General features: G+C 40.8%; 1 protein-coding gene across 1 annotated transcript in view; it reads left to right on the plus strand.

Annotated features, from left to right (window-relative positions):
• The window catches only part of large1 (LARGE xylosyl- and glucuronyltransferase 1), a 120,434-nt gene that overhangs the window by 33,307 nt on the left and 71,238 nt on the right, over positions 1-15,889 (plus strand). Inside the window, exons 3-4 of the mRNA XM_075472003.1 lie at positions 10,087-10,385; positions 14,257-14,339. Of these exons, the coding sequence (XP_075328118.1) occupies positions 10,087-10,385; positions 14,257-14,339 (382 nt within the window). The remainder of the gene's footprint in view (positions 1-10,086; positions 10,386-14,256; positions 14,340-15,889) is intronic.

Raw genomic sequence — 15,889 nt, forward strand, 5'->3', positions numbered from 1 at the left:
TGCTTAACACTCAAGTCATTCAAGTCATCGTGTCTCAAGTCAAGTCAAGTGCCGAGTCTTTAACTTCCAAGTCCGAGTCGAGTCTCAAGTCTTTTATTTTTTGTCAAGTTAATTCACAAGTCATCAAAACAGCGACTCGAGTCGACTTGAGTCCAAGTCACATTGACTTGAGACCCCATCTCTGCTTTTAGATGCCGAGATTCTAATCCCCACTGGAAGGTCTGTTGGTCCCACACATCACTGTAATCATCTGTGACAGTATATCATCTGAATCTCCTTGTGTTTACTGAGTTTCTTTAGAAACAGTGTTTGTCATTTGACCCTTAGACTGCTCGTTTTGTACATGACGACAGGCTCAGTTAGATAAGTCATTGGTGAGTAATATAAGATGCTCATCTTTCCAAGCGCTTTGGATTTCACAGTGAACCCATAAAAACATCCAAAGTTATACAGTGCTGGGGAGAGGGGGTTTAGTTAATCAAAGTAGAGAGGATCAAATCTTTGTGGAGATGGCGGTGCAGTGGATTGTAATTTTGAAAGGATGAGAGTAAAAAGAGGTTGCTGACCTCAATATCACTTTAGCTGGTTATATGGAACTTGCAGAGAGCAGACCGCAGACAAGATCAGTGCCCTACCATGAAAAAGTGGTATGAACCGCAACTGAAATGGTTTTTCCTTCACTGATACTCTGCATCTCCGAAGCATGAGCGAGTGTAATGAAAGTCGGCAAAGTAATCCCTTTCAATGACTGCCAACCCGCAACCAATGAAGTCTTGGCGAGGAGCATCCACCTTGGCGACGGCACAAAGTGTCAGAGCTTGATATAGGTCATTTACAACATAAGGATGCAAACAATATCTGCAAGCTGTGTGAGCTACAGAGACATGGTAAATGGTTCCACACAAAGGGCGGCGGGTAATGAAGGATAGGGTAGACTGTGCCTTCCCAAATGTTGTGCTGGGAATTTTGCAAATTCTATATAATATATAATGTAAAGTTATATAGGCTATTATATTGTGTGTGTGGGTGTTGTCACTGCAGCCCCCTGCTGACAATCAGGTCGGGGGATAATACAACAATGTCGTCACCTACCTGGCCCAAGGGGATATGGGTAATGGGCTGACATTGTAAACATTTTCAAACTTTTTGAACCGCGCTGCTTTGCGCGCGATTTCATTCTCACTGCAAAGTCAGCCTGGAAACCACCGCCCTTATTTTTGCCAGAGTTTGGGAACCAATCACAGAACTGTTAATCCAACATGGCAGCGGACACAACGTTACCGTTCGATGCAGCCTTAGAAAGTGTTTTAAGTAGCTTAGAACGCAAGTTTACTTTTATTTTACTTTTTTTTTCTTCTTCTTCCTCGTCGAATTTCTGTCGTCATCTGGTATAAGTGATACAATTGGCTATGAATTGTGCGCAAAGCAGCATGGGAAGAACCAGACGCCATTTGATAGACATTCGTAGCGCCCAATAAACGGCTCTAGGCATTCGTAAACCACGCCTCAAAAACGAGAAAATGCACACCTAGTTCCCAAACCACCATCTCATCGAGATTGTGGACGCATCAGCCAGGCTACCGCGCTGCCAGGCTATTTTGGAAAAAGCATAAAATGGATATACAAGCTTTTTTTCAAGGCAAAGGAAAAACAAAGAAGTTAATTTGAACGCTTAATTTGCACTGGGCCAGGTCTATATAGCCTATTAAATGAGTGATGAGTGGCTGTGGCGTAGCCTTGTGGTCGTGTGTGTGTAATGTATGTGCTTGTGTTGTGGAAAAAAGAAAAAAGTTGGGGGGAAAAAATCCTTAAATGTGAGACAGACAGTCAGGACACTTGTTAGTCTTGGAAATTAATTCCACACCTTCACTGTCATGTCCTCCTTTTTGATTTTGAAACAGAATCATGGGCTGTGTTCGAAACTGCATACTTCTCCTACTACTCATACTACTCATACTAACTTTTACTTCTTTTTAAGTTCCCGGATGCATACTAGATTCGCCGAAATGTTGGGTATGCATCATGAGATTACTACTCAAACTCAAACTACCCAAGATGCAACGTAACGTGACGTCGCCGATCGTCATTTCCTGTCAAAACGGCAGTTTCAAGCTAGCTACAACGAGGTTCACTTCCTGTTTTCAAAACAAAAGCATCAATTGTATCGTAATGGCTTTCCCTATGATAAAAGGCAACGGGTATTTTATTTTGTGAAAATAACCAGAAGTGCGTTGCTCACTGCGGCTAGCTTTAGTAGCGCCGAATTCGTCGGAGCAAAACTGTAAATAGCCGGTATTTTGTCAGATTTTCAACACGTTGGGGATCTAAACGACTACTTTCTCGCCTGAAAATGTTTCAAATGATGCTAAAGTTTACAGAGTTTAGAGCTTAAGAGAAATCAGCTTCAGGCCAGCTGATTTCGGCTCGGGTTGGAGCGAAATGCATTGTGGGTAAACGCTCTGCATACTGTCTGATTGATCAGTATGCAGTATGGAAGTATGTAGTATGCAGTTTCGAACACAGCCATTGTGTTGTTGTTATTAGGTTAAATAACTCATTTTTACACCAATTTTGGTTTAAAAAAAAAAAAACAAATGTCGATTTTGATGCCTTGCTCACCCGCCGCCTATGGTTCCACACTTGGGTAGCTCCTTTTTAAACCTTTTGTAGGTTCTACAAAGTGTTTTAAATGTGTTTCTCATTCAGTCAGTTACACAGACACTCATGCAGTGCTATACATAGACATATATATATATATATATATATATATATATATATATGTATACAATATAGTATGTGACATGAGTGATTATTATACTGGTGGTGAGATGGGGTGGGGTTGAAATCTGTTAGCTGCTGTAATACAGAATTCCATCCATCTATTCGTCAAACAACATTCAAGGTCAGTGACCCATCAGGTTTTATTAAGGAAATATGGTTAGTCTCTGCTTGAAACCATCCAGATCATACTCTCACTGCCAAGACTGCCAAGAATAGGCAGCTGACGCGTTCCATCTGTCCTGGCACACACTCAGGGTTTGCATCCTTCAAGCTATGTGACATTGTGTAAAAACACGCCTCTGTTACATGCAGCCGGGACACAAAAACGATTAACTGTTTCCTGCGACTTCCTGTAATACCACTGTGTGCCACTAAATGGGAGTCACTGTAGTGTGGAGTCTGCCCTGGAGCCAAAAGAAGACGAAGAAGAATCAGGAGCTGCCACTGGAACTGGCAAACAAACAAACTTGCTGGGTGACAAAGCAAAGAGCAAAGCAAATGTTGTAAGTAAGTAAACCTTAGCGTCACCACCACCCCCCTTCTACACTGGATCTGCAGCAAAGATACGAAATGCTCTTCTTCACTAGAGACAGCTTTTACACAGGAAAGGACTGAAATCTGATGCAGAACTTCTGGACGAGTAATTAAAAACCATATTTTATGCAGCTTTTGTTGAAGCTATAACTTTTCTCAGCTGATTCCACAATATTGGCTTGCTGTGTTTATTAATGCAACACGAACCCACTTCAGTTTTGGTTTGTGAATTACCAAAGAGGAACAGCGGTGGATTAACATGGATGCTTTTTTTTTTTTCACTGATGATTTTTTTTTGGGGGGGGGGCTTTTTTTATGCCTTTTATTAGAAAGGACAGTGTAGAGAGACAGGAAGTAGGGGGCAGAGAGAGGGGGAACAACATGCAGCAGAGGGCCATCTGATGCGGGACTTGAACCGGGGCCAGCTGCAGCGTATATAGCCTCTTGTACGTGGGGCACCTGCTGTACCCACTACGCCACAGACCGCCCCAGCCAGAACATTTTAATGGAAAGAGCGTTAATGTTTGCTAGATATGACAGATTAGAAACAAACCTCCAGGTAAAACGGCCACTATCTGCCTCTGCCAGCATCCTGTACAATTTACTCTCATTTGTGACTTCAGTTCATCCACAGTACTGCAGAATTCTGTATTTTGTTCTACTACAGACATAATCTATCATCAAATGAATTATTGCGCTCCGGTCCTGTCTTTCCAGAAGGATGAATGTTTGCAAAAGGCCAAAACCAATTTTTAAACCCATATGTCTACGAGCTGGAGACCACAGATTCATGGACGGCAAAGAGAAAGTGCAGACCAAATCCTATTTGTTGGTGGTTTGATCTAATTTGCCATTCTGAATATTAGCCAACTATGAAATCAAATCCTTCCGTCGTCCTTATCCAAGTGGTTGAAAAAGAAATTATGGCTGACGGGTCTATTTGAGTGGAGGTGTTTCAAGCTGTTTGCCTGGTGAACAGATGCCACCCATATTGTGACCTTTGTACACAAACTCCATATTTGTTACATGTCACATTATGTCTGTCATATGAACACACTGGCTCCTTAGCTTTTATCTATCATTAAAGTTTTAGGAATGGGTAAGGTTTTTAGATTTTTTTTCTCTATCTAGTAATTTTCCTATTTTTCGACCATTCGCAGCCACAAACTTGCCTATAGAAAAAATATCCTACAAACTAATACACCTATTTTCCCAGCACCAAGTACTTTATGATAATGTGCAGAAAACAAGGTAAAGCTGAAAATTGGTGATCTTCTTTCCACGTGTGGTTCCAGTATTGCCAGCAGGGTATTGAGCTGCACCGCTGACCTTCTGAAATGCACCTGCAACAATCAGAATGATTCTGAATAATGCGTAGCTTTAGCAAGCAACGACTTGACAGAAAAGGTTCATCGTGGAGAGCATTGACTTTTGCCTTGCAGCCTTGAAAAACACAAGATTGGATATACCTTTCTCTAAATGAGGCATTGACACTTAAACAGATTTTTCTGATCACATTGAAGCTACAGTGGGTGATGTATTCCCAAAGCAAGACAAAGCTTTGTTTTGAAACCACACATCTGGGTGGGGGGGGGGAATCCACTCCCTCCCAAAGCCACATGTCTACAGTGTGTGCGCATGCACCTCATTCAGCTGGAACAGCAGCACATTAGCCTTGGGCTAGCAGCGGAAACGGTGTTAAATGCAGTCATGGATTAACACACGATGTCGCTACATAGCTGTGGTAACTGTGTAGTAATGAAAGCAGCAAATTCCCCACAAAACAAACCAAAGCAGTACCAGCAACAAAAAACAAAAAACACAACCATGGTGTCAGGTCTTCAGAGTGATTCTCTGAGTTGTAGCCATATTGGAAAGGTTATCCTTATGTTGACAGTGGTTTGACCTTTTTCTTCATCCAAACAGTTTTTGGATGCTTGATGTGGAAGTTTAAAGTTGCTGTTCATGCTCTCCATCCCCGCAGCATTCTGTTCACTTGGGTGACTGCAGTTAAGGTGCACAGCCTATAAGAGAAGATGGACGGGAAGAGGAGCTGTGTGGATCACTGCCAGATGCAATGATTGGCTGACCTTTTTACACATCTGTGACTCCCCTACAGTCACGTTCCTCTATGCATATTCATTGATGACTGAAGGATGTGAGAATGTTAACACATCTGACAAAAAGTGCATTTAGAGAGGATCACATACTGTCTTTAACATGAAGAAAGGTCAGATCCAGAGAGTGCAATCATTGAATTTAACTATGTAGAGTGTTCTGATGAGCTCCACTGTGGTGTGGTGGTTAGCACTCACCCTCACCTTACAGCAAGAGGGTTCCTGGTTCAAATCCAAGCTGGAGCCTTTCTGTGTGGAAACGCATATCTCCCCGTATATTAGGGCTGTAGCGATACACTAATCTCACGATACGATATGATACAATACATGATATTCAGCCAACGATTTGATTCGATACAATTACATCATTTTCTGGGGGGAAAAAATGGACAGTGTGATTAGACATGAATCGTCGCTGATTGGACTGGTGGTCCAACCTTTGAACCGGAAGGAAAACAGAAACAAACAAACATGTCACAAATTTGAGAGCTGTGCACTTTTTATAACATTTTTAGGAACTAATTCATCCCTGTTTTGTATAATGTGACCCCCTGGCAGTGTATTGTATAACCTTAATCTTCTGTGTTTTCACTAATTGTAATGTCTGAGTTCGAAAAATCGATACTTTATCGGGAAACGAAATACTGATATATAGCGCAGTATCGATAAAATTGCTCAGCCCTACCGTATATGCGTGGGTTCTCTCCGGGTACTCCGGCTTCCTCCCACCACCCAAAAACATGTGATGGACTGGAAATGTTTGCCAAATGACAGCTGGGATAGGCTGCCCCCCCCCCCCCCCACGACCATCTTGCATTACCCCTCTCACTCCCTCTCTGCTGTGCTTCAGCTGTGATTGCAAAGCCCCCTGCCTGCACGGCTGTCTTGCACATGCAGAGTGGTAGCTATGGCAACTGTTGAAGTGATTAGGTGCGTTTGGGTGTGTATTTGGCAGACTTCATGGACAATGCAAATTGACAGTTGGTGTAGCAGTGGTGGGGAAAAAAGAAACGAAAGTCGAGACAAAGTTTTACACTGTAAAAAAAAAAAAAAAGTTTAAAAGAGCAGCTGTGGCGCCAAAAAACATAATAAAGCTTTTATCTTACTTTCTGTCGACATGCCATTAATACGATAGACAAGTAAAGAAAAATAGTCGCACTTTGTCACAGACTGTAGTAACACCATCATCTCCTCTAATTCTTATGGTATGCAATGATCACAGTACTAGCCATATTCTTATTCACACACACTGACTGACCATCATTGTTTCTCATAGTATCTGCAGTTGCGGTTAGCAATTGTTCATTAAATTTAACACAGTTCTCAGCCATTTAAACTTTGAAAACCACAACGGAATTAAAATTGCAACCAAACTGAGCCACAATTGCATCACAAGGGAACAATTTGGACTTGAATTTAATTCTCACATGAGTCTGTGCACTAACCAGCCTTAAACTGACCGAAGTCAAAGTGCCCGCCCCAGCTAATGTATTTCAACTGTCTTTTGTTTGAACTGAATCTAAAGTTTAAAAAAAAAAAAAGAATGGAAATTTTCTCAATGACAGGTATTTCATGTTAATTTACATTAGACGTGTAAAGTCACAGTTCGTTTTTTGTCATTTTTAATAAAAAATAAATGAATTAAAAATTCTCTAAAATTAAAAAATTGTTAAGAAATTGTAAAATTACAGATTGTATGAGTGCGCTCCCAATGGCATCCAATCTTGCAGGAATCACATTTTTACAACACTTTTTACTTCTGTGTTTAAAAAATACCATGAAATCATATAGCCAGAACGGTGAAAAGAAAATAAATCAAAAGGAAAAAAGAATGTGACTCTTACAGGATTTAAAAAATATATATATATATATATATATATATATATATATATATTTTTTTTTTAAAGGCAATGAATTGCTAGGCAATAAAATCAGAAATTTTCCATATTATAGTGATAGTTGTTTTTCTCAGCACGTTGATGTCCTCAACTAGGAGGTGCCAGAATAAACAGATTTTTTTATTTATTTCTTCCCCAACAGAAAATATTACTGTCAACTCACCAATTCTGTATAAAAGATTTTAAAAAATAAGTCACAAGCCACTAGATTCTGCTTCAAGTAGTGTTATTGGTGTTATTATACTGAAACATCAAGATAGACATTTCCAATTCCTAGTTCCAATAGAAGGCACATCTGCGCATGGAGGAAATTATGCCTGCGATTGAATGGCTATTCTCCGATATTTTAAATGAGCTGGTATCTGTTTTCAGTCTACAGAAAAGCACGTTGCATTTTGCCATAGCACAGCTTGCCCCACTCTACAGGGAAACGTTGATTAATGTCTTTTGCTGAGGCTTTTCTTTGCAAGTAAATGATATGACAAGTGTCTAAAAGCCAAATGTATTGGCTTGGCGACAGAAAGGACCAGGTGCATCTGCTGCCCTGAAAATACCATATGCCATCTCTGGGCTGCGTGAGAGATGGTCATTGAGCCCATTTCAGTGGGATTAGCTCCAGAAAATCCACTCTGCAAATAAATCACAGCCTGGCATCAAGAAGATGCTTTGAGTTCTTTGGTAGGGTTTAATCACCCTCCGCAGTTGAGGGCATCCATCTTGCAGGGTCTACAGTATTATTATGAACATTTGAATTTTATGGCCCCAGGGAACACTATATCAGAGAGAAAACACAAGTGCGCAATGTCATCAACAAACACCGTAGAGCAAACCAATTTTTTTATTTCTTTTTTCTTTTTTTTTTATCATTCCTGCAATTTATTTAAGGCATTATTGACAGTTAATTAAATTGAGAAGAATGAGAACTTGCACATATGCTGCAGTCTACTGGGATTTTCTCCTGACATCTGCCCCATATAGCTGACTCAATAGGAGAGCCAGGAGTCTCCCAGTTTGCTAAATACAACTAGTTTTTGTGTGGGATGACTGGTAGTATTGTACTGGAAACTCATCAATTTCCCCAACATAGATCAATACATGTAATTCAACCTGTGGTTTCCCTGACATACTGTAGTATATGGAGTTCTCCGAGGCTATCTGTATTCCACTGTGATATTCACCGAATGGAAGAACCTCTTGGACTCTTTCACAATCTTGCACTGAAACCGCCCCCCCCTCCCCTGTGGGACCTGTGGTGACTGAGTTGTATTAAGACGGACAGCTTCATCTTCTCTCAAAAGGGGGGGGGGGGGGGGGGGTGCTACTCGTTCATATTTGAGGAAGTCGGAGAAGAGCAGAAGAAATTACAGCTGAGTTGGATCAGACGCACAGATGGCATGCGCCCCTGCTGTTACTACTCCGCTCGAACAGTTAAACTGAGTTACGTTTATAGCTTGCCTCGGCTATCCAATTGGACTACTGTCTTTGTCAAAATATATCCAACTGTGCTACAGTAGATGCACTGGGAAAAATCTAAATCTTACCAAGTATATTTGTCTCATTTCTAGTCAAAATATCTCATTCCACTTAATACAAGACACAACTGCCAAACAAGTACCGTTTCAGAAAGATATAGGGACTTGTTTTAATACAATACATCTTGAATATCTTGTTAAGTGAAAAAGTCTGAAAACAAATTGTTTTGAGTCACATTTCACATGAAACAAGCTTTTTTTTTTTTCATTTGAAGAGGTTTTTAAGCTAGTTTCAAGATCACTTTTATCTCAAAAGTCCCAAATATCACATCTTATTTCAAGAAATCTTGACAAGCCGATTTTCGCTACTTCCATTGGCAGATTTATTTGCTTATTTCAAGCAAAAACGTCTTGTATTTGTTGTTTTTCTTACTTATTTTTGGAGGGGCATTTTTTCCACTGTGATAATACTGGAAGCCCCTTTTGCTTTCTATCGTTGGGCTTCTTTTGATTTACATCAAACCAAACAACAGATACAGTTTAGCAGGTGATCTGGAAAGCTTTACAGCTCTGTGCATTTCAGAAATGCTGAATACGTGACCATTTTTCTTTAAGAAATGAGACGTAAGTAAGGCTTCTAAGCCTCCGAAGACGGACATGGAATGATCTGAAGATGTTTGTTCAAAAGCTCAAATTACTGCTGTGTTAGAGAGTAGTAGTGCGTCTTTTCCAAATCTTCTTAGTTTGAACACATACACACAGGCCGATAAGCTCCATTTTGTCTTGTCAAATAACTCTTGGAATTTTTATTGTATACAGCTGAGCTGCTGCTTAAACTTAAGACCGAAGTGGCGTGAAATTAAGAAGCTGCTGGCTTCACTTCACCAAATCCCTATCAAAATTCTTCTTTCCTTTAGATAGTTTTTACATTCATGCATAAGCATTATTATTATTCACATTTGATTTAATGTAGCCTTTATTATGTACTGTTGGTCCCCATAATAAAAGTGGCACTTTAACTCTATGAAATTTGGATGAGGGCCGGGGGGGGTATTGGTATTTTAAATAAAGCCTTATATTAAGGTACGGAGTGTCAAAAACGCACCCTTTTACATCACTGACATCAGCATGGAAAAAAACTTTGCTTATGTCACCTGCTGTTTTTTTTTTTTTTTGGTTATGTTTTTATTTTTTTTTCTTAACACCGTTAAACTTATTCTGTGGTGGTTTACTGTCTGACTTGATGTAAAATCAGTTTTTCCCTCCCCTCTTCCAACCCCACAGTGAAGCCCCTCCCACTGTCTCCTTTGGAAGCTCAGTCATCTGCACCTGTGGGCGGAGCTGGCGAGCGACAGGCGTTAGAATTGAGGGTCCGGGCGATGGAGGAGGAGAACAGGGCCCTGCGCCGGGAGCTTAGTCGCCCACCCAGGAACCCGTCTGCACGCCTCGCGCACGGCGGCCACCAGGGGAACCAAAGCCGAACTCATTCAGAGGAAGGCACCGGTGACAACGAGGGCCAGAAAAACGGCGCTGTGGGAAACAGCTCAGACTGCGTGCAACAACCAGTGGTGGATAAGTGTGAGGTGAGACATGGTTAATGTTTTTATCACTATTGATTGACACCGTATCTAAAATATAGGCAGAATACTGTCTTTCTAGTAAATCTTAAATCAAAATGTAACTTTTATGTGTCGCATGCATTTATAAATGTAAATGTATTTGATTTATACAGCCCTTTACAAACAATCATTACTATGTACCAAAGTGCTTTACAGCAGGTAATAAATAAAGAGAAGAGTAAATAAAAAAAAATAAAAACAATAACAGAAAAGTGAAAGCAATAAAATACAACAAAATCCCAGAGGCCCAGGTCAGAAATAAGACGCAGCTCAACGGGGAGCTTATTCCAGAGCCTGAGGGCAGCGACGGAAAAGGCTCGGTCACCCCAGGGTTTGTATTCTGACCTGGGCACTTCCAGCAAAAACTGATCTGTTGACCTACATTTGCATCATAAAATCGTCCGTCCAGAAAAAGTCAGACCTCACAATCGCTTGGCGCTATTTCTCTCTACCTCGTATCGTATCAATGCGTTCAGCCACCTAGCGATAGCCGCACCTGTTACGGTGTTTACTGCTCGGTCTGCACTTCAGTCTGCACGGTTTACACAGCCCGCATTGATATGAAGGGAGAGAGAAATAGCGCCAAGCGATTGTGAGGTCTGACTTTTTCTGGAGGGACGATTTTGTGATGCGACTGTATTACTCTTTTGAACGCATATTGTTTTGAGAAGCAAGACGCTTTATTTTAGGGACCCCAGCCAACTAGCCAACTACCTTCGTCAACGCCAAACTCGGCTCACAGGACGCAGCGGGGGGTAAGTCGATGTTCATAAATGATATTGCTAATATGGGATGTCATACAGCTTCATGTCAAAAGAGGCGAACTATCCCTTTAAGAACAGGAGTGATGTGCACACGTTTGTTAGTGTTGGTTAAAAGACGGGCAGCAGCGTTTTGCACAAGTTGAAGGCGACTGAGAGAAGACTGGGAGACGCTACATAGAGTGCATTGCAATAGTCTAACCTTGAACTTATTAGGGCATGGATGGCTTTCTCAAGGTCATGACGACTTAAAAACATTTTAATATATTATTTATAGGAGATGTTAAGGTTGTTGCAGAGATTGAGAGCTTTACACTTTTCTACAAACACGCCTTTTGCCATGTCACAACCAGGGGTGTGATGTATGTATGGCACTTTGAGAAAATGAAATGCCCTCAGATGGTTTGATATCACCACTTTTGATCTTCCCCCCACATCAGCTGTCAGTCACGGGCAGGGCTGCTGTCAGGCACTGCTGAAAAGCCAGCTGACTGCAGAGAAAGTTCAGCTCTCACAGGGAAGGAATGGGAGTAGACTGAAGAGGGCACTTTGCCTGTAGCGATCTTCCAGCAGCGCTTGAACATAACCCCTGCTCATTTGGAGTGTCAACCCAGCATCCCAAAGTCTTGCAGGGAGAAAAGCACAGATACACTTAGAGGGAGGAACAGAAAAAGCACCTGGAGTTTTGTCATGTCAAGTTAATGACAAGCTGGATGTGTTGGAGCTGAAAAACCTCTAAAAACAGGAAAAGCAGGGTTCCCAGGACCGGGATCGTTATCCAGGACTGGGAATTCAGAGATATTAAAACATTTAAAGAGCACAAGAGTCTCTCAGAAGCAGATATGAACCTCTTTGCAATTTTATGTTGAAAAGTGTTCATTTAAATTGTTGGAACGTTTTGTCAATGGGACCTTTCACAGAATTTGGGGATTTCATCATCCATCTTGCATAATATTGAGAGATTTAGAAAATCCTTAGGAAGCTCTAAAAGAAAGTGGGGGGGATTGCATTGATAACGGACACATATCTGACTGCATGGGCTTGAGAATATATCTGAAAACCGCAGCAAGTGAACGCAGCTTCATCCTCAGATGATTAAACGTTATAATATGCAAAGAAAATACTACATAAAAAGATCCAGAAATGTCCCCACTTTCTCTTGGTTGAAGAACATTTAAAAAGGACTGAGGCTGTGGTGACCTCTTTTTTTTAAAGTAATTTACACACTATCCTCCCCTTTTGTTTGCAGCAGACAGTTGAAAGGGGGTTGGTATGGAGGTGCAACTTTCTTAACTGTGAAAGCGCCATTAGTAGTAATTGTAATTTAGCACTTTGAGATTTTATTGTAAATGTAAAATGCGTCATAAATCAAATTTAATATTATTATAATTGATATTTTCCGGTTTTGGAGCACATGTGCTGCCATTCAGACTAAATCAGTGAAAGCAATCAAATAAACCAGACGCTAACGCTGGCCTGCCTTCCTGCTGTTCAGAAGCATTTTTAACAACGAAGAAGGATGTGTTGATGAGCTAAAAAAAAACATGAAAAAAAACCCAACAACAGAAAAGATTTTGATTATCTTTTCACCTCTACTACTGCATCGCTCTTCAAGCAGGTGTATTAGTGACAACCCGTGGCTGCCTGACTCAAATTCAAGCCAATAAAAGCCAGAGTGACTTCTGGGTCTGCGGCAACGTATTTAATCTCAGACACACAGGCTCATGCGCCTTCTTGACCGCTGCATTTCTGAGGAACGGCTTCTGGTGTACTGGCACGCCTATACACAAGGCAGTCCGTGTCCAGACTACTCGTGTGCTCTTTCAAATGCTATCAGAGCAGAGGGCATCTCTTTAAAACATCCTTGAAGTCCTTTCAGAGATCACCTCCACACCTGACACCTCTAACATACTTAAAGGGATAGTTCGCCTCTTTTGACATGAAGCTGTATGACATCCCATATTAGTAATATCATTTATGAACATTGACTTACCCCCTGCTGCGTCCTGTGAGCCGAGTTCCAGCCTCGTTTTGGTGTTGACGAAGGTAGTCCGGCTAGTTTGCTAGGGTCCTGAAAATAAAGCGTCTTGCTTCTCAAAACAATATGCGTTCAAAAGAGTAATACATTTGCATCACAAAATCGTCCCTCCAGAAAAAGTCAGACCTCACAATCGCTTGGCGCTATTTCTCTCTCCCTTCATATCAATGCGTTCAGCCACCGAGCGATAGCCGCGCCTGTTACGGTGTTTACTGCTCGGTCTGCACTTCAGTCTGTACAGTTTACACAGCCCGTAGTGATACGAAGGTAGAGAGAAAATAGCGCCAAGTTCATCTCTCTGCGCTACAGGACTGAGAGGTTCAGGAGGTCCTTTGTTCCCACAGCCATAAGGCTTTCTAACAGTGACTGCTGAGTTCTTCTCAAATTGATTGATTGATTTTTTTTTTTTATTCATTTTTTATTTATTTATTTATTTAGTCATTTATTATTATTATTAGTTAGTAGTAGTATTTTTATTGGTATTATTATTGTTGTTGTTAATATACAATCATTGTAAATATTAATCATTTTTGAGCTACTTGACTAATTTCAATTTCCCCCATTGGGGGATGAATAAAGTATTATTCTATTCTATTCTATTCTATTCTAGTCTAGTCTATTTCTATTCTAAGGCTCCAAATCTTCCAACATGGCTCTTTATAAAGAGGAACATTTCAGTTCCTAGTGGTGCTGTTGTCCTCACTTCCTGGTCTAATAGAGCCACCAAAGCTTTTGTCCCACAGTTTTTAGATTTGTGTTGATCACCAATAATAAAATAAGAAGTTGACTGATTATACATTTTTGATATAAATGGCCCTGATGGTGTGTAGCTGCATGGAAATGAACCTTAACCAGGTCACATGCTTTTACAATGGTTGATTAAAAGTCTTTCTTTGATACTTTGATGTGAGTTAATGATACAAATGACATTTTTATTTGTGGTCAGTCGTGTCGGCTACGTCGCTATTTTTCTACCCTGTACAATTCAGAATGAATCTCTCAGTATGTCCCTTCACTTTTCCCGTTTTCTCCACAGACCATCCACGTGGCCATCGTATGCGCTGGTTACAACGCAAGTCGAGATGTGGTGACTCTGGTTAAATCTGTCCTCTTCCACAGGTACTCAAACATTCAGTAACACTTCCTATTTGTCTCTCACTAACCTGGCACCTGAACCATGAAGCCTATTCATGGTTCAGCATATCCAGGGTATCTTTAGGTGATCTAAATGAACAATATTGATCTCACTGAGCTCTGCTATGATGCCGATTATCAACTCAGATAGTCATCCCAGCTTTTCTGACTCTGGATAGGTGCCCGTTCATGTAAAAACAGGTGGAGCTGGCCTCAGGTGACAAATCACTATCTTTAATTCTAGCAGACTGGAGAAACTACACAGCTGCTGCGGCCAAAACAGGAAGGAAAGCGGACAAAAAAGGAAATGCTGACAGCCAACAGTGTGATGTGTCAATTAAAAAAGCTGATCAGCATCACTGCCACATCAATGAAGCACAAGTAGATCTGATCTTAATGCGACTTCGTATTTGATCAAATGAACGTAGTGGATGTCTACTCTTGGAGGATGTGAGAGAGTTTCAGTCTCATTCTGTCAGAATTAGTTCTTCAAGCATTTTGCACCAAATTAACTAAGAAATTTATTCAAAGCAGTCAGTTTGTAAAGGTCAGTTCATTTTCTGTCATCCAGGTTCTAAAATGCTGATCAAAAGGCGTTTAGTTGTCTAATTTAATTATTTTTTCTATATATATATATATATAAGATATATGTGGGTATGAATATGAATGTAAGGACATAATTTGATGTAATTTTGTGAATTTGTGACTGCACACTCAGTCTCTGTTTGACTTCAGTCAGATTCAGAGTTTTTTTTTTTCACTGTCAACACACTGTTGTCGGGTTTACATTTTCACTTTGTAAGAGAAGTGATTGATCAGGAGGGTGTGCTTCTACACGTGTTGATCTTCTGTCTCACAATCTAACCTGCAATGATGATACATTTCACATTAAATGGACCAGCTTTGAGATCATGAAAATCCAGAGCTGAACTTCACTAAGCTACGGAAGCCCAGAGCGGACGTGGTACGTATAAACTTTTTTTTTTATGCTTTTCTCGAGATAACGAGTTAATTTATGGTTTTCAAGGCCACTTTTTCTCCCCAGTCCGCCCCTGTTTATATGTGTTTATATGTATTTCTGGCAAAGGTGTACCCATTTTTACCCCCCTTTCATTGAAAACTGAATAAAGTAGCCTATGAATCTAACATGGAATGTGGAGCGTTTGTGTAACAATTCTGCTTGTGAAAATGAACAGAGCAAATCCCGCTGGTGTGACAAGCATTTCGTTTTCTCGAGAAAACGATAACGGCGCCTCTCGTGCACCATTCGGTAACCATGGAGACGGACTGGTCCCCTCAGCTGGTCACTGATGAAGTTGACTATATCAGCAGGATCACTTAGGTCAGGGATGTCTAAAGTCGGTCCTCGAGGGCCGCTGTCCTGCAAGTTTTAGATGTTGCTCTGCTTCAACACACCTGATTCAGATTAAATGGATCTTTTCAACAGATTGTTAAGTTCTGCACAAGCCTGTTAATGATGTCTTGATCTCAATTGGGTGTGTTGAAGCAGGGCAACATCTAAAACCTGAAGGACA

Source organism: Odontesthes bonariensis, chromosome 8 (genome assembly GCF_027942865.1).
Source record: "Odontesthes bonariensis isolate fOdoBon6 chromosome 8, fOdoBon6.hap1, whole genome shotgun sequence".
Lineage (NCBI taxonomy): Eukaryota > Metazoa > Chordata > Actinopteri > Atheriniformes > Atherinopsidae > Odontesthes > Odontesthes bonariensis.